Source organism: Hippoglossus stenolepis, chromosome 2 (assembly GCF_022539355.2).
Source record: "Hippoglossus stenolepis isolate QCI-W04-F060 chromosome 2, HSTE1.2, whole genome shotgun sequence".
NCBI lineage: Eukaryota > Metazoa > Chordata > Actinopteri > Pleuronectiformes > Pleuronectidae > Hippoglossus > Hippoglossus stenolepis.
Window position 1 is genome coordinate 8,069,492 of NC_061484.1, and position 19,505 is coordinate 8,088,996.

The following is a 19,505-nucleotide window of genomic DNA, read 5'->3' on the forward strand; positions in this document are numbered from 1 at the left end:
TTAATGCTCAATAGTATCAATAACCTTTATGTTTTTATATATTAATTCATTAATTTAATTGTTATTCATTTGTCCGTCTGTCTGTATAAATTAAGTCGGTAAGCAGCAGCAGAGGTGCAGCCTCTACAGTCGATTGACCACGGACCCTTGAATACTTGAATCTTAATAAGAATGGCAATTAGATTATAGCCTTAGGGGTTTAATTATTCGTGTCACATCACAAAGTGACCACATGAGATTTACCTGTTGTATATAGGAGGAGTGGACTTTAGCACTCACTTCCTGGTAGTCACACAGTTCTTCCTCTCTCTCTTTCTCCCTTTCGGACTGTGGCTCTCAGGCTGACTCACACTCCTCAGGCTCAATCTACCAGGATTGATAGAAGGAGCTACTTCCACACCAGGTACGCAGAATTATTTGAATACAATGTCATGGGATTTTTTTAATGTATATAATCTATTGGTTGTAGACTCTCATATATTAGTAGTCCCTACTTTATGAGATTATACATTTTCGTTCAGTGTTTCTGTTTGAGAGCCATAGAGCCATGTTACGAAACCAAACCTACTGAATGAATTAATGATGAACAGATGAGGATGGGACCAAGAGATTAAATGACACTATTATGCTTCCCCCCCGACAATGTAGCTGTCACTCTTGAGGACACAGAGCCACTTAGCCTCTACGTGTGATGCCGCTTGTTTGAGTTTCATCAGAGTTCACATAGCTGGCATCTGAAGTCTTTATTACATTATGTAATCAAGCGAATACTGTTATATTACTCATGGTCAGCGTCTGTTATTGCAACCGGACTATAGACACGTCAACATATTGAAGAGCAGCTGAAGAAGAAAAAGAAGAAAAGAGGATCAACTCTACAAGGATCTCATGACAAGTTACAGCAACGGTGGATTTTTCAACGCTGCTTATCATGACAGCGAGACGCTGGAAGTTGATAGAAGGTTTGTGCTCATATAATCACCTGAAAAAAACAAATATTTAATCATCAATTACTGTGTTTGACTGAGTGCTGTGTGTTGTTTGTACTTTTGGTCAGAAGCCATATACTGTACCATAAAAGAATGAACAGTCCATTAGGAACATGCAGCTGGATTTAGTATTTACACTGGTTTTATTCCAGAATAAAGCTTGTTTCGATCACTTTTGTTCTTAGGACTAAAGAGTGTAAATATTCTTTAAAAAAAAACGTTTAAATACATTTAAGAAACAAAAGCATTAGTGCATTAGTCATTCATGTCTACTCACAAACTTAATCCAACTCTTCCTTGTAGAACATTATATATCTTATCACATTGTAAAGACATCGCCTCCGAAGCAGTCATATCTAATTACAGATAACCTATATCATGAAATCATTATCTGAATTTCGACTTTCGTTTTTGAACTGTTAACCCCCATCTTTTTTATCATAAACACATATAGTGTACGAGTTCATTAATAAGCCGTCTGTTTTTAACTTAAAACATTATCTACTCCGTGTGGCCTCTATAGGTATTCAAACAAATCCCGCCATACTAACCCCTATCCTAGGGATGACCCGGCCTGGCAGGGTGACAGGGCAGAGACACATGACGGCTACATGAGTCACATGACGGGCGGTAATGAGGCTTCAGCCAGAGTGCCCTGGAGGGGCTGGCAGGGGGAGAGCTGGAGGGGGATAGAGAGCATCCCCATGGGCCTCATTTCAGCGCGCCCTGGGGGCCCTTCACAGCATCATGACCTCAGTAAGTGGACAATCCACTTCTGACTTTAAACCTTTGTGTACATAAGGCTGTCTGTATTGCAGAGGGCACAACTTGTGAGTCTGTCAGGTGACACTGCAGTTCTGTTCCTTGAAGTGTTGCTAAGTGACACCTCTGTTGATACTTTCCACTCTATTTCCTCCTCACTTTTATTTTTCAGACCACAGCACATTTCAGGTCAACCCTGACTCTCAGTATGATCGCGCGCCATCAGTTCGACTTCCTTCTTCAATGTCAGGTAATTGTTAAACTAATCCCATTCTGTAGATATTAGCTTCCTTTGACTGTCATAGTCTCATAAACATTGCTGTCGGCTCTCACACTGTTTCTATGGTATCGCTATGGACACAAAAAGTTGTGAAATTAGACAATGATTTAAAGTGAATGTGAAGTTCAAGTTGAACTATTCATTATCAATCAGTAAACTGAGTATTTATTGATGGAGGCCTAACAACAACAAATGACAAGGAAGAAGGGAGGAAAGATGGAATTAGAAATACATTTTTGTTGGTAAATGTTATCTTAATCTGAAAAGCAAACCTTCATCTTTGTATTCAACCCAGGCAACATGACACTGAGATGGAGGGGAATCACAGAGCGGAGGATGAGCATGTTTCCCGGCATTGATCCTACCCATGTAGCGTTCACAGAGGACGCCATCAGGAACGAGATGGAGAATGGTAAGAGCCCGTGACAGGTGTCGTGTTATTCCTGTGGAGTTTGTCACCCGGCCTGCGTTCTGGACGGTTGCTGTTGCTTGTTAAGGACTTTCTTGTCGGTCGTGTGTGTCACAGAGGAACAGAACCTGGTCAAGGACCTTGTTGCAATGTCAACACGAGACCGAATCCGAGCTATCCAGGATCTTCCAATGAGCTTTGAGGAAAAGAAACATATCAGGTGGGTTTTGAATAACAAGCAGTCAAAGGTAATAAACTTCTTTGTCAGTGTCATTCAAGGGACTAAGTTCAACATTACTCCCTCACCCTCTTGGCTTCAGGATGTTGCAATAGATCACAGGAGGAAGAGATCTATGCGAACACACACACACACACACACACATGCACATCTCTCTATACTTGTGAAGACACTCATTGACATAATGCATTCACTAGACCCTTACCCTAACCTTAACCATCACAAATATGACCCCTAACCTAAACCTAATTCTAACCCTAACCCTGAAACCAAGTCTTAACACTCAAACAGCCCTTTGAATTTGTGAGGACCAGCCAAAATGTCCCCACAATGTCAAAATGTCCTCACAATGATGGTATTGAAAAAAAATAACCTCATAACTATAGATAGACACACACACACACACACAGACACACACACACATAAACACACTGCTCTCTTGTTTCAACAAGATCTATAGAAACTTTTATGGCACTTTAGAGCGCATACCTCTGCCAAGGCCAAACAGTCGTAGACATGACTGTTTAGTTCTCACAGTAATGATTTATAAAAAAACAAAACAGAAATTGTCTGATAATTTAAATTAGTTATTCGTGTTTTGTCATAATCTCAATCTCCCCTCCACCAAGTGAAAATCAGTGAAGTAGTTTTTGCATAACCTTACTGACAAATAAGCAGTTCTTGGATAATCTTGCAAACTAACTAACAGACAAATGCTGATAAAAAAACAAAACAGACGGGTGAAATTTAAACCTCCTTGGTGGAGGTAATGATTGCAAACTCAACGGTTGCTGTCTTGTGTTGCAGATCTTGTTTTATAGGATTAATGTGTCAATATCTTACAAGAGGACTTTATTAATTATCTTTACAGGAGCCAAGTAATGGCGTTCAAGTCCTCCAAGCAATCTCGCCAGTTCACATGTTTTGCAGATTGCTCTGAGAGTGTGTCACTGGTGAGTGATTCATCGTTCATAAAACAATAAGCTGTGACAAAATGCAAACAACTCATTAAAGAATGTGATTCATGGCCCATCCTTACATGTCATACATGTTACAGGCTGTTTTCTCAGTTTTTCCGCAGGTGTGGCTACAGTATACGGTCAGCCAGGCAGACCCTGGAGCTGTGGCAAGGCATCATGAAAGAGATTGGTGGCAAGTTTGGCACCAGTGTCCTCTCCTATTTCGTGTTCCTCAAGTGGCTGCTCATGTTCAACATCTTCTCCTTCCTGGTCAACTTTGGCTTCATCACCATCCCGCTGCTTGTTTACGACCCCTTACCCAACATACCTCCAAACGTGAGCTTCAGAGGACTGGAGATACTGACTGGAGCTGTAAGTGGAGGCTCTGATCAAACCAGCTACCTCTTGTAAAGCCACAGCTTTAAAAACTAGCAAAATCCAACTTGGTCTCTTTTAATGCTCTTGTGTTTTAATATTTGATTGACGTTGAACTCCTCCCACTGCAGATAGATTACTGGTTGTTTCCACTGCATTTTGGTCTCTCCAGGGTTACTTCACCAATACTGTCATGTACTACGGTGGCTACAGCAATGAAACACTTGTGGGTCTGGTGGACTACAACATGCAGCTGGCCTATTTCTTCACCATTACGGTCTACATGGTGCTGTGTGGTATTGCACTTATTTTCAGGTCAGTTCAGATAGCTTTGAGAACCCCCCGTGTCTCCACGACTGTGGCAGCCGCCAGCATTTATCTTCACTTTCCCCACTTTTTCTCCTTGTTTTGTTGTAGTTTAATTCCAAAAATGTTTTAATGGCTGTTCCTTTCTTTTTCCAATCTCTGTTTAACCTCATGCAGCATGGCAAGCTCCTTTAGGACAAACTATGTACTAGCATCACCAGCTTCAAGTGGCGCATGGCAGCTTCTGTGCAGCTGGGATTTTAGTGTAACCAATGAGAGAGCAGTGAAACAGCGCAAGAACAACCTCTGTGTCCAACTCAAGGTGACTATTACTGCAACTCAAAACGGCAAATGATATACTCACATTAGGCTTTCAGACAGTTAACTTTTAAGAGATTAATTCCATTTTTGCAGGCGCATCACGCGTCTCATAATATTTCATCGCCATGTTTGTCCTCTTGCCATCTCTCCAGGAGTCTTTGTCGGAGAAGGCCCAGAGGGAGCTGCTAACCCTCTCTGAAAAACTGAAGCACTTGGGGGTTTATCTTGGTTCCTGGCTCCTCTCCACTGGCTTAGCTGTTGGCTGCGGAGCCAGCATTTACTACCTCTGCCAATATGAACAGCAGGTACACAAGTCAAGATTGAATAATTTGTCGGATTGTTAAATTGGGATATACTTTTTTTGCTGTGGAAAATAGACTATAGAGAATATCAAATGGGAAAATTTGATTAGTGTTGTTACATTAAAAACAAGTATTCAAAGAAAAATGTCCTTGCCTGCGCAGTCAAGGATCCCATATGTAGATGAACAGCACATGATAATACTTTATGGCATAGTAAAGGATTTTGACTGTATCAGCATCATAAACTTTTGACTTATTGAAAGTGACGTGTCAAGTCATTTACCAGCAGCACTAGGGTGTGATTCATTTCATTGTAACCTATCTTGATCTGACCTCCAGCTGTTGTCTTTATAGCGAGCAACTGATGCTGCCAGCTGGTCTCTGCTGCAGGAGGCAGAGACTCTCCTGGTTCCCTTTGTGGTGTCTCTGATGAATATGGTCGTCCCGCTCTTCTACTCACTCTTCTACAAGTTTGAGCACTACTCCAGCCAGCGGAGACAGATCTACGCTCTGGTGGTCAGGTCAGATAGCATACCTCCGGTTCCAAATCCATTGGCCTACATGAATCAAACCACATAAGACTAAGGAATAGGTTTATTTTGTTAGTTTAGTATAAAAACTGAAAACAGGCATAAACAGTTAGCCTGGCTCTTTGTGAAGATACTCAATATTAATGTGGTAGCCAAAATCTAGTTTATATACAATGTATAAAAGGCATAAAATCTATATGTTGCCATGTTACAAGTGATTATGTACCAGCATATTTGTTGGACTAACCATAAATACACAGTGTTTTTAACACATCTTTGCACAGTTTAAATAAACTAGATGTGGGTGTTAGTTGAGTTACAGGTTCTGGTAAGTGAAATATAGCTCTGGCTTCATATTTGGTGCTGATCTATTGAAACATTAAATATAAATCTTTCTCTTTTTCCACTAACAGAAATGTCCTACTCAGGATGTCCATTCTGGGTGTCTTGTGTTATTACTGGATGAACGTGGTGGCTACGAATTTTTCGGTATGTTTGGCATGAAATAAGACGGCATTGTCTTTTTATAACCGATATATTTCACCATATCTCCCACCCAATGTGCTCCCTGCAGTGTTGGGAGTCCATGGTAGGACAGGCTTTGTACCGTCTGGTCATTTTTGACTTCTTCTTCCTGATGTTGGGATCTTTCTTTGGAGAGTTTCTCAGCAAGTAAGTAACACAAATTGAGTTTAAAGCACATATAACCACGGATGTGAAATTATACTCATCATCTCTTTATTACAGCGTAATTGGGACCACATTACTACCACGTCTGGGGGTCCCCGAGTTCGACATAGCCAGAAATGTCCTTGAACTCATATATGCACAGACACTTGCCTGGTAAGAGCAACTCATTAACACTTGCTTAATTGGACACATTATCTGGTGGCACAGTTGTATTATAATAGAGTATCGTGTTTTTTCTCTCGGCCAAAGTGCAAATATCCTATTAAAAGTTGTTGTACCCGCCATTTTCTCTCCATAGGGTTGGGATCTACTTCTCTCCTCTGCTGCCTGCCATCCAGATTGTCAAGTTGTTCATTTTGTTTTACCTGAAGAAGGTAAATGCAGGTTCATGAGGTTTGGTCACTCTGTACACTGAACAGACATGTTGACACGCTGCCATCAGCAGTAGCAATGCCAGCTTTGTCTGAGCAGCTCCATGCTCCGGAGCGGCTCGTGTTACTTTTGTGCACCTGGGTCAATAATTAATTCAAATCCTTTCATTATATTCACTGCGTGCTTTATTTTGCATTGTGGAAAAGACAGGCAGGATTTTGAATTGTTAAGCTGCCTGTTGCATTGTACTTTCCCAGGCCACATTCGAGATCAATGATTTGTGGAAAAGTAAATGACTTCTTTGTGACTATGTAATTTGACCCAGGCCTGATCTGGTGTTGCTGAATGTTTCATGAACATGCTGAATGACCTTCCAAGCAATGCTATTCAAAAGCTCTGATGAGATTCTCCTGTTTTCTGTTCTGGAGTGAAAAGGGACATGAGCTCGTAGTTTGGGAAACTTCACCAAGTTATTTCAATTGTTTGTTCATGTTTTATTTTTTTTTGTGCTTCCTCAGGTCAGCCTGACCCAGAACTGCCAGCCTCCAAGGCGAACAGGCAGGGCAGCTCAGATGCAAACAACCTTCATCGCCCTCCTCTTCTTCCCTTTCTTCGTGGGAGCCTTGTCCATGGTTGCATACACTGCCTGGAGGTATGAGGACGTGACCTATTTAGACAGCAATATAACCTTTATCGAACATTAGCAGCTTGTTACAGAAAAATATTTCTTAAAGATCATTACCTTCTGAGGAAAATAGTAACAAAACCTCAATAATACCAGTCTTTGATACGTGCTGTATTCTTCACCAGTGAACAAATCCCTCCAAAGTCCAACCTTTTGTTTCGTCCTGCTCTGCAGTCTGACTCCCTCGGAGCAGTGTGGTCCTTTTCGGGGACTCAACAACACCTTCAGCGTGGTTGGCGTCTGGATAGATGATCTGGAGGAAATCCCTGGTTCTCACTGGGTGGTCTGGATCTACCAAAATGTCATCAGGAGTGAGATCTTCTATTTTCTTATCACACTCATCATCCTGTAAGTGCATCGTGCAAGGGATGTGTTCTGTGTGTGCTTCTTGTTGCATGTTTTTCAATTATTATTGGACCTGCAGACCAAAGCAAACACCAAAGAAAAGCAAACACTTAACACAAAGCCTAGCTGAGGCTGATAGGAATGACATTAGTTTTGCAGGTATTTGGTCATAAACCAAAGTTTAGATTTAAAAAGTCAGCCTCTTGGTGGCGCTATAAGGAAGGGAACCACCAAATTCTTTAGGATTCTTCCTCTGGGTTCCATGAACAAAATGTTTATGATAATCCATCAAATGAATGTGTTTTGCTTTAATAGGAATCCTAATTATATTTGTTGATGTTAATTCACCGAGGCAGTTATATCAACACAATAGACAATGAAGGGTGTTGTGTATGTAATACTGTAGTGACCTGATAGGTCCAGACCAGTAAAAGTTTCACATCATTGAATCTAAAACAGGCTTGTCAGGACATTAAGCAGTTGGTCACATCAGTGAATCAGTCATGCACAGTAAATATGGGGCTCCATGGAAACTTCCCCATACCCAGCAGTCACAATGTTGTAGTTCATTTATTTAGATTATTTGACTATGACAGACCAATAGAGACTGGAACACTGCTACTTGTGTTTGTTCAGTAACATTTTTCCATCTTTGTGTCATAATCATGTTTTGTTTTATTGCCCAGGGTCATCATATACATGTTCTGGCAAGTCAGTCAGGGCCGCAAGGAGTTGATTGGTCTACTGAGACAGCAGATTGTTAATGTAAGTTTTGATTGACATCCGTTAATTTATTTAGTTTGTTTTGTTTCCCTTGGGGAATAAGACACAACCTTAGTTGTACTTGAAATCCGTATTTTAGTAAACGTCTGTTTATTTAATTTCCCGCTATTTTTCTGTTTTTCCTCTTTCATTTTCTCTGGCCAGGAGGGAAAAGACAAGTCGTTCTTGTTAGACAAGCTCCAGAACCTCCAGAAATCTCAGCCTACTAAAAAACCTAAACAGAAGAATCAAAAAAAGGTTTGCTGTGAAATGTGTCTCATGCTACCTAACCGCCCTTCACCCTGAGATTTGCCTTCAGCCTCACTGAATATTTTCCTCTGTCCTTCAGCCCAAACGACGTTCAGATGTCCACTCCTCAGGCGGTCAGTCCAGCTCGAATGCCATGTTTCAGGCTTTCCTTGCTCGCCAGCATTTCGAAGAGGAAGAAGAAAGACGCAGCGATGGTGGAGTGCCGGTTCCCTCCGACATGTCCACCTCCAGTGCCCTGATGCAGGCCATGTTGGCCCGGCAGAGAGCTGACAACCTGGTTGACGATGTGTACCAGATGTCTGATAAACACCTGCCATCCTCCGGTGCCCTCACACAGGCCATGCAGGCCAGGCAGAGGGCAGAGGGTCAAGAGAGGGACAACAGCTCTGATGCTGTCATGCAGGCGAGACAAGCCAGACAAAGAGCAGAGGAGGACAGGATAGATGACACGGGGGACCCAACATCTTCTGTGTCAAATGTTATGATGCAAGTCATGCAAGCCAGGCAGAGAGCTGAGGAAGAGAACAGGAGCCAATGGCTCCCTGCTCAGCCACAAAACCCAGCCCCCCCAGGCTCCAGTGCTCTCATTCAGGCCATGTTGGCCCGGCAGCAGGCCGGGAACGAATTTGATGACGGTTACTGAACTAAGGGGTCTGCAATTATCTTACCATATGGAGAGGACTTGAAGAGAAAAGAGTAACAGGAAAGATTTTCTTTAAGTTGACTGAAATCCGTCTTGTCATGTTATAATTTAGCATCAGTCAAAAGATGGGGGGATTTCTCCAGAAATGCACTGAAATAAATCCTGCTGTGTTTTCAAAAGAACAAATACAGTTCCAGTAGCAGAGCTATGAGAGAGTGCAGGTTCACCTCTTTATACAACTTTTTTTAAAGATATATTTTAATAGTAAATTTCTCTGTCGGTGTAAGTCTTTATAACAAATAAGTACCAACATTAACTCACAAGGTCTGATTTAGTGCCATTTCTAATGTAATTTCTGTACCATAAACATAAACAGTTAACACTATATATTTAGATATTTCCTGCGAAATGTAGATTATCTCTTGATACTAATGAAAGAAAGGCAAAAGTGAAAGTCTGCTGAGACAATACTGCCCTCTGTAGGTAATGTTCAGCAACACCACAGATCAGATGTTAAGAGGAACTGATAGTCATCAGTCTGATGAGTCAAAATCAAAGATCCATATACATTTAGAAAAATAACTCTGTTCCAAATATCAACGTCCAATTGCAGAGTGTTCACTTTTATTATTATAATTTTTTTTAATTTTGCTGATAACTGTACTTTTACTTTACTACAGTTTTGGTTACATAGGTTTAGAGTAGTATTGTTACTTAAACTCACGGAATAATATATGAATATCTCTTCCACCACTACAGACATCCACCAAAAACAGTGATAAAAATCAATGCCCGTCCAAACAGTAGAAAGTAGAATCTTAATTGTAAGTAACAATATTCACTGTATTTGTCTAAAATACTAATTTTGATGACATTGAGTATTTATTTTCCTCCAATAAAGGCAGAAACAAACCTTCATTCGAATCAAGTGTTCATGTTGCCCTCCATGCTACACGTCTCTAATCATTGATATGTTTAATGCAGGTGTAACACAAATGCTCATTTGAATTTTGTTGCACAAAAGTAACAGACATGAAGTATCCAAGAATAAAACAATATACAGTTTTCCATAACCTCTCACATATGCACACTTACACTCCACAACCTATTTACAGTTTACAGTAGAGGCTGGAAGTATTTGGTCGACAACACATATGCTTCAGCACAATGAGATGAATAATGATATGAATAATAAAAGTGCCAAGTCTCAGCTTGAATTTGAGTAGCTGCGCATCAATATAGAAAGAACTGTGTGTGAGATAGTTGAAGATAATAGAAAATGAGAGTTGTTTGTGACAAATAGCAGCTCCAGTCTGCAGATTTGGCTGTCAAATCTGTGCTGGTTTCATCTCCAGGCACTCTGCATGGAACCATAGGTAACAGCTGTCACACTGAACCTGCCATAAATAGCCCAAAAATACACTTTTATTTTGATTCAGAGAGCATTTCACAACAAAATACATCATTAGTTAGTATTTTTGTAATACTTGGCAATCATTAATACAACAGGCCTTTCCTGATTTGACCTGGCTCGCTGTCAGTGAGTAAAGGAGACATGAATACAATTAAAATAGAATAGATATAAAAAGGATAAATATAAATATATTATATAAATTATTTCGATAATAAGTTCAACTGTAGGAACTTTGCTTTATGACAATAACACCTTGCTGCCTATAACAGCATCTCTACATTCTGTGTGAAGGTTTTTATTCCAATCAGCCTTTTCAGCAAAACATTTATTTTTAAACTATTTAAGTATTGGCTGGTAAATGTACCATACACTTCACTTCCACCTGTAGGTCTATGGCTGATTCCATAACTTTGAGCCAAGTCTTAATCAGTTTTTAGATAGTAAAAATTCTTTAGAAAGCATAAAAAGCCCAACTTACATATCTCTCAAATTGTTCAAAGCAGTTGAAAAATGTGAAATGACAATCTTTGGATGATTATTTATGATATCAGCAGAGTTAATGTCTTTCTATACATTATTATTTGTGATTGTTCACGGCTTTGTTTTTCCCAACAGAGTAAGCTATTTGTATAGTTATGATTCAATAGTAATGATTCAAATTTAACATACATGCAAGATTTCATTGTCACAGAGGAATTTCTCTTAACAGGAGTTGATGATGCTACAGAACACGCTGCCCATACAGCTGGTGACACTATTTCTACAGTAAAATCTTCTGAAACTTGACTTACAGACAGTGGGAGTCACCATGAACAAGAGTGGGGTGAATATTCTTTGTGACCTCTTAAGGATTTTTGAAATAACATTTAATAAGGGCAAGTTATGAATGCCATAGTAAAAATTTAGCTGTTTTTCTCCAAAAAATTCGACATCAAATTTACTTCAAACTTAACATGTGTTGGTTAAATAATAGTTAATGTTGCCTCATGCCAATCATGTTTGTTTTTTTCTGTCAAACTTAAAATCTCCTCTCGTCTCTGTTGCATTCAGCTGTAGATTCAATGATTCACTTTGACCCTCTTCCTCCCCGTCACCTCCAGTCTCAATTATACATTTCCATATCCATCACGAGGAGTCTAAGCGCCAAATGGACTCATATTTATCACATCACATTCATTCCTTATGGTGCATGGCAATAGATTCAGTTTATTTTCAATTAAAGTCACAGGAAACTCAACAGACACGTATGAGCTCTTTTTGTGCACGGACTAAGGTTGACAGCTGCTAAAGAAATATTCAAAGGAAGTGTTAGTTTCTAACAAGCATCTTACTCTACCAACTCAGGTGCTCTGTCTTTAAAGGACTTCATCACTCACAGTTCTATGGTGACGTGAATCTGGTCTAATCAAAGCTGAGACTTTGCACAACTGTTCATTATTTGATTTCAGATTGAATGTGCTGAAGCTCAGAGCCTGAAGAACGAAAAAATGTGTAACTGCCTAAAAACTCCTGGCCTTCACTGTATATACTGCATCTAGGCACATCATGTGCAGTTTAAGTATTTCACATTTAATAAACACCAGTTACACCATGTCTTTGTGATTAGAAAATCATTTGCATTGATTTATTGATCGACTGAAACTGAATAAGGCGATTAGCATCCGACTGACCCTCACGATAATGATTGGGTTATACTTTAAATTTACATTGTGGTAAGTTACACAAACAGAGAAAACACCCTTATCCATGATATCAGATCATGTCCATGTTGCCAGTTCTCAGTTGGATTCACCACCTTTGACCTTGAGTGACTTGAATCCCTACGACCTGTTTCATTAAGGCAGTGTTGAAATGCATCAGATGGAGCTGATGATCCCTTGAGGCCTTCATCCCGGACTGAACACAAAGCAGAGTGGGACAACAACGCCTCCATCCATCAAGCTGCCACACCGAGAGAAACGCCACCACCTATACTGTCCCGTCACACTCAGCACTGTTCTTCCCCTAAAGATGCTGCAATGTCACTCAGGTCCAGAGAGTCAGCGGGTATGGGAGTTTTCCTGCCACTTTTCAGGCTCTGGCTCGGATAAACCTCCATGGATTTGGAGATGGAGTGCACAGAGTGATCTCGGAAGTATCCGAAAGCCTCCCTTGCGTGCTCCTCCCGAATGCTTTGCTCAAAGGTCTTACGTTTGTGCCTGAACTCTATGACGGTCTTCGTGTACGAGTTGAGGGTGGTGACTGACGCACCCATACAGCAGGTGAAGGACGCCCAGGCCATGCTGATATGAAAGGAAGAGAGAAAACAGGCAAATCAGCGCATGCTGGAGAATTCTGCTTTGTGGTTAAATTAATGCAAAAGCTTGTGTAAATCTAAATTGTGTTTAAGTTAAGTTAAGTTAAGTTAAGTTAAGTTAAGTTAGGTAAGGTAAAGGTAAAGGTTAAGGTTAAGGTTAAGGTTAAGGTTAAGATCAGTTTAGGTTAGGTTAGGTTAGGTTAGGTTAGGTTAGGTTAGGTTAAGTTAAGTTAGGCTAGGTTATGTTAAGGTTAGGTTTGGTTAGGTTAGGTAAGGGTTTAGGTTGAGATTAAAGTTAGTTTAGGTTAGGCTAGGATAGGTAATGGTTAGGTTAGGTAAAGGTTAAGGGCACTTTAGGTTAGGTTAAACTTTATTGTTCACAATGTGCTGTGTTTCAATTCAGGAGTTGCATCGTCGGAGGCTGCATTTGAAGGCTCCTTCAACCCAAACTACTAATTATACACATTTGAAAAAAACCAAGGGCATTCAAACTTTCTTGCCATGACCAACTTCAGCTCTGTTGCTAGGCAACAGTGATAAGGACGAGACCAGATAGTGACGCCAATCACGGTAATACTCTGTAGATCAGACCGTCTCATTTTGGTTTGGCCTTTGTGAGCCGGGTACACTGCGTATGTCGAAGGATGTTAATAACATAACAATGTAACTGCACTTCGTACAAAAGAGGTCACGTAGATATATTTGGTGGCTCGTTTAAAACAACTTCTCGAGTTAAAAAGTTCAATTTGTGTTTGCAAAGGATAGAATGGATCACTTTTAGGTCAAGAGCTTTGTTTTTGGTATTCAGCATATACCTGTCACTTATGTGGTTTCCCTATGATTCCGTTTGCCGTATTAACCACTTTTGAAAGTTTCACTTTAAAATTAACATCCAACCCTCCATACCAAGCGACCACGTTAAAAGACTCGATTTTTTCCACCAGATTCTTGTACACCAATTCAAGAATTTCCGGGATCACCCCGAAGTCACTCAGCTTCCTGAGAAGGTATAACGTCATCATTTTAATTTAGTTTTGACATTTTCGCTCAATACTTGGACTCTGTGGTTGGTGAGATTAGTATTAATCGCTTTAAGTCCCTCTGCCCCCCCTCGAGCATGCTGGACCACATGTGAGATCACACAATCAAACCATCATGTTTGGTTCATGCCAACAAAAGGTCAAGAATTGTTTGAAAATGAATCTGTCAGAATATTGAACATATTGTAAAGGAGTGAAATATTATCCCCTTATGCAATTCCAATCACGCCTGTATTGGGGCTTTGGACACCAAAGCCTAATCCTGCCATAACATGGGGCTTTGGGATTTTTTCATTAGAGACACTGATGCTGGGGAGAGGTGAGAGTTGAGCTACAACCGGCAATTTGGGGCTGCTGCATGCAGAGAGGAAATCCTCATCTGGTTTTCTTAAGAGGTGACTTAGCTATATATGTATGTATCTCTAAGTGCAACGCAGTTTATTCCAGTTGCTTCATATGACGTTTATTTCTGAACAATGAGTGTGATCTCTGAGGTGTGTCATACCAGAAGGACCAGCCGTAGTCCCAGTTGTAGGGCCTCCAGTCCGGTGGACCGAGGCTGACGGTGACCTGAAAGACCTGTGTGTACATCACATGAGCCACCATACCGAGAAGACCTGAAATCACACACACACAGCAAGTCTGCTTATTTAGCTTAAAAAATAAATCATGCACAGGGATTCTCTAAAACTATAGAGAGTTTTTTTTCCACAAGCATTTTCAAATATGCAAACTCACTGAAATAATGGGATCCCTGTCTCCTACATCCCCGTTCCATTTGTTCATGCTTGTTCATTCTTAAATGATCTGAGATTTTTTATATAATATGTACAACAAATATCATCCTTAATTCCACTGGAGGCTCCCGCTCTCTGTGATCTCAGTGTTTTCATCTCATCTGCCACTGATCAAAACTAACAACACTTCATCTTGACCCACTCTTATTTCATTATAATCCTACGTCACAGATTTTGAACAAATATTGTACCACCTCCAAAGAGGTTATATTTTCTCCCCTGCCCATTTCTATGTTCGTTAACAAGATTACGCAAAAAACTACTGGATGGAAGATAGATTTTTTTTGTGTGTATTTTTGAACATTTTCATTAATTTCTCAGATAATGATTTATGGATCTTGATGAATATATTTAGGGGACTGATAACTATGAGTGTGCATAATTTGTGACTTACATAGTGACTTTAATTGTGATTTCATAAGAGGGCTGTCATGTACTGAGTGCCATTCTAGTTTGGTTTTTAATTTATTCTTTACAGAAAAAAGTGAAAAACTGGCTTCTTTGAATGATGTTGGTTTTGTTAGCTTCTCTCTTCTTGTCATGACTTGGGATGGAACATGCTGTGCCCTATATTAAACCACATAAATGGAGAATAGAATCACAAACTCATATATGGCCTCTAATATCAGTATGGTGTGTTACAGGCAATAAAAAAAACAACACTCCACCACAGTACCTGAGAGGACAGTGAAGACGGCAGCGAAGGCATTGAGCTTGAGTCCATCGATGACGTTGCTGGAGTGGACCAGCTCTAAACACATGAGGCTGAAGCCCACCACCAGCAGAATGATGTACAGCATCTCAGAAACCAGCGACAGCCACAGCATCCCTGCAAGACAGGGACAAGTGATTGCAAAAAACATTACATTAAATCTAAGGTAGACATGTTACAATTTCAATTCACAGCTCGATATCACCTATTAACAACTCCACAGTCTTTAATTTGCATGTTGCACTAATATGATTAGTCTGATATCTCAGAGGTGCCTCGTGCAGCTAATAAAGGCTGACTGGGACATTTCCAGTAAGAGAGTGGCTGAATTTCAGCTGAGCTCTCCAGTCTCCTACGAGCCGGATTCAGCTTCTCAATGAATCAAGCCAAATGTGACCTGCCAACACCAAAATATCTCTGCTTCCCCTGTCCTCGTTATTCAGATTGGTGGCAAGCAAGCATTTCCCAAAGGACGGATTCAACACAGCTTGAGAATGCTAAGCCTGTGTCCCTCCATTGATTCATGAGGGGATGGTTCCCAAACTGAGAGTGGAGGACTGGGAAGTTACAGACCAAAACAGATACTCTGAGGAAGTAGTTAGAGTACATCGTAATATTGGTCATGCACAGCTCAGTGCTTTAAAGTGACTTCAGTGATTTTACTTTACTACACGTTTAAAATAACTACATGAATATTTATTTTTGCTACTTATTAATTCTTCATACTTTCTTCAAACGTATTATTAGTATTAATTTGTAAGACTACTATTGCAACAATGATATTATTATGATAAGATTATCACTGTGGTTTGATTATTAACATGTTTATACGATTTTTATTACTATTATTATTGCCATAATAAAATTACTAATGTTCTTGAACCTCTCTCTTTACCCCATTTTTTTTTTACAAACACACACACACACACACTGTCATTGTATCTGTCTCGTGTCTTGCAAAGCTAAATGAAAAAAGCAAATGAATCATAATTACATCAAGTGTGAAATCATGTGAGTCCTCAGTGAGGAACAGTTGTTATTTTTTATTCTGATAATGAGCAGTGGACACTCACCTTTCTCTGATGCAGGGGCCAAATCAATGAAACTGCGGCACATCTCACCTGTAATACAAAGAAAAAAGCACTGTCATGACACAGAACAGCAGCAGCAGCTTCTCTAACCACCGCTTCGTGTGGAATCCTCCGTGCGGCTCGTCAGAAATGAGTGAGCCTCGGAGGGGGACATGCGAAACGTCCAAAAGGTCACAGGGGACCAGATGGGGATTAACAAACAAAAGTGAATGAAGAAATGCTCTTAGTGCTGAACTGATACGGGCCTCGGTCCAAGTCCTAATCTGCGTCTAATACCCATTTTGTGTCCAGGTGTGTTTCACAGGATCGGCTCAGACCGGAGTGTGACCTCTTGCACGCAGAAATCCGCACAGCGACGGAAAATCCAGAGGTAATGAGTTTAAAGCAAAAACAAATAGAGGTTAAATGAGAGGCAAACAGTAGTAGAAGCTTTTTGGACTTGTGATTCAGTGTCAGCAGATGGTGTGCTGGCAAGGCCGCGCAACATCTGCTTCTTGTCCTGCTGAATTACATGTGCATGCATAGAGTTATAGTGATAAACCCGAACTGAGACATTCTGCAAGAATAAATAGCACTGTTATAACACTCAATCCTGCAATTATGCATGTAATGAGAGCCTGTGTGTTAATGTAACAAACAGGATATATCAAATACCAGTGATTCCTGACACATTCCTGCAGATGTGATGTTTTCCCTCAGACGTCTGCGGAGCGCAGCGTGTCGCTGGATTTGTTCTAAGTGGAAAACTTTAATCAGGTAGAAGGAGGGTGGCAACAGCTGTTTTGAGGAAAAACTCATCAAGGCCGCTGTTACATAATCCTTATTAACTCAAGCTGTCTCAGCCCCCACCACGTCCGGCCCCGAAACCCCCCTCCATCGTACAGCCACTTGATGAGATAAACATGTGCTAGCAATTCCCCACGCCACTAATCTCAGCCTGTGCTTCATTTCTATTCCCGAGCATTGTAAGAAATACGTGTGTTATTAGCAGAGTTTGTGCCGGAGTCAGTAGCAGCGAAGCAGCCAGAGAGGACGACTCCGGTCGGATCACACCTCTGACCTGAACCTTCCTCTTGGCAGCTCACCTCGCCCAGTTCACTCCTTTGTAATTCAAACTTTACTCTAATGAGGTCAAAATCATTATCCCTGAGTGATAATCGTGCACACGTCATTTACTGTTTTCTCCTCCTATTTGCTTAAGCTGGGAAGTAATCACATTCAGCCCCGGGCTAAGTGCTGCACGGCCACTCACTTAACTAACCCTAAAGGTCTGTGGACAATGTTATATGTGGGGAGTGACTGACCCACTGAAGCTGGCGTCTGCTCAGCATTTCATGCCAGATAACACCAGATAAAGCAAGTTAAACGGTTATAAGTAGACTGACATTAATGGAGGACGATTATCCTGAAATTGTCATGAAAGGGAATATTAAAAAAAAACCCTCCATTTGAACTAAGTGTTCCATTATGACAAATGAGGAAGGAAATGATTTGAACCGTGTTTGTTTGGGTCAGTGTGTTAAATTGTGAATGCAGGGTGTTTAAGTAAAGTGTGAGTAATATGATGGTCTGTTTACAAACAAATGAAGACACAGAATGAGCCGAAGTAGGTAAAAGAAAAGTCATATGCCTGCAGAGGAAATTCTAGATGCTAAAGTAATTAATTACTGATTGAGATATTTTTATGATAAAATGCAAATGTTTAGGACTTCCTCTTCTATAAATGGGATCAATCCTGATCAGAACGTATTGAAACAGACTCTTAATGGATGTAAAAGTTCATGAAGTTGTGTGTCAGTGGATGAAAGAAACACACACACTCACTCTCATCGTGGATGTTCTCCTCGCAGGAGAACCAGATGCCGGTGTGGAACTGGCGGAAGAGGAAGCGGTCGTCCCCGGTCTCCCAGCTGTACACCACCTTGTTGGGGTCCGTCTCGTTCACGCCGTAGTCGATGCACTGGTGCGTGCGCAGCTTGCTGCACTTGGGCTTGGGGACCCTCTGCGTGCCCACGCACCAGTAGGTGGTGATGAAGGCGGTGATGGAGAAGAAGAGGGCGAAGAAGTTGAGGCTGACTGACAGCAGGTTCCTGCACCGGCGACTCGACTTCATGGTCCGCGAGGAGGAAGGTGCAGCGGCGCGCGCACGACCAAAAAGTTCATGGATTCGAGGTGGAGAGGACGCACGAGCCCCGGGTCTCTCCCAAACGCAGCGGGCGAGGTGCGGGTTCCATTTGGCACCGCGCAGTGTCCAGATGTGTCCAGATGTGTCCACGGAGGCGCAGGACGCACAGTGAGGTCCGCTCTGAGCCGAAGTGTCACATCTCCATCACCAGTACACACGCGCTGTCCCACGAGCGTCCTGCAGCCGATGGGACGTCACGGGGAAAGGATTTGACACTCAGCTTGTGTCAGGGCTAGACCCCCCCCCCTCTCTCTCTCTCTCTCTCTCTCTCAGTCATTAGGATGCCTCCCTCCCTACATCCCTCCATCTCTTACAAACAATTTATCAGCGATTATGAGCCTATGTGTGTGGAAAACTTACTACTTCTACAAAAAGACACACAGAAGTATCTTCAGATTTTGATGCATCAGTTCAGAACCCAAGTTGAAGAAGAAGTCACAAGAGAGAGCTTCTTCCTACTCCAGGATGGGAAACGAAATGTTAACATATATATATTTATGTTAGTGAATATTTATGTTTTTTTCTACTACTTTTGTCGCTGATGATCTATTTTTTCATTTATATTTTCTACAAATGTATTCTATTTTATCTTTTAAATATGTTTTGACCTAAAGTAATGTGTAGGAAAGTAAAGAAAACTAAACTAAACTAGATTTAAAGTTGTATTAGTAATGAAATAATAGACAGCCCCTGCATCCCGAATGCTCTATTGAACCCGACACCTTTCCACTG

At 41.0% G+C, this 19,505-nt stretch overlaps 2 protein-coding genes across 2 annotated transcripts; one reads left to right on the forward strand and one right to left on the reverse strand.

Annotated features, from left to right (window-relative positions):
- The first annotated feature begins 888 nt into the window (after positions 1–888).
- On the forward strand, positions 889–10,156 carry tmc5 (transmembrane channel like 5). The gene is made up of 21 exons (XM_047338241.1): positions 889–962; positions 1,513–1,745; positions 1,924–2,001; positions 2,327–2,443; positions 2,558–2,660; positions 3,550–3,631; positions 3,749–4,009; positions 4,185–4,327; positions 4,496–4,640; positions 4,792–4,944; positions 5,296–5,462; positions 5,885–5,960; positions 6,046–6,143; positions 6,219–6,314; positions 6,460–6,535; positions 7,052–7,185; positions 7,393–7,566; positions 8,250–8,328; positions 8,491–8,583; positions 8,675–8,960; positions 9,009–10,156. The coding sequence occupies exons 1-21, from the start codon at positions 889–891 to the stop codon at positions 9,236–9,238; spliced, it is 2,898 nt and encodes a 965-aa protein (XP_047194197.1). The 3' UTR covers positions 9,239–10,156.
- Positions 10,157–10,641: 485 nt separating this feature from the next.
- LOC118116936 (germ cell-specific gene 1-like protein) lies at positions 10,642–18,971 on the reverse strand. Its single transcript, XM_035168931.2, has 5 exons — positions 18,413–18,971; positions 16,571–16,618; positions 15,462–15,614; positions 14,494–14,605; positions 10,642–12,934 (listed from the first exon to the last, which is right to left on the reverse strand). Exons 1-5 carry the CDS (start codon positions 18,699–18,701, stop codon positions 12,640–12,642), a joined length of 897 nt encoding a protein of 298 aa, XP_035024822.1. The 5' UTR covers positions 18,702–18,971; the 3' UTR covers positions 10,642–12,639.
- Positions 18,972–19,505: the final 534 nt, after the last annotated feature.

Bases quoted from the DNA above. Each gene is read 5' to 3' on its own strand.
- tmc5 (XM_047338241.1), top strand. From the start codon at position 889: ATGACAAGTTACAGCAACGGTGGATTTTTCAACGCTGCTTATCATGAC. The intron at 4,328-4,495 runs GTCAGTTCAGAT...AACCTCATGCAG, and splicing joins GGTATTGCACTTATTTTCAG to CATGGCAAGCTCCTTTAGGA. The intron at 5,961-6,045 runs GTATGTTTGGCA...TGCTCCCTGCAG, and splicing joins TGGTGGCTACGAATTTTTCG to TGTTGGGAGTCCATGGTAGG.
- LOC118116936 (XM_035168931.2), bottom strand. From the start codon at position 18,701: ATGAAGTCGAGTCGCCGGTGCAGGAACCTGCTGTCAGTCAGCCTCAAC. The intron at 16,619-18,412 runs GTGAGTGTGTGT...TTTGTATTACAG, and splicing joins GGAGAACATCCACGATGAGA to GTGAGATGTGCCGCAGTTTC. The intron at 12,935-14,493 runs GTATGACACACC...CTTTCATATCAG, and splicing joins GACTACGGCTGGTCCTTCTG to CATGGCCTGGGCGTCCTTCA.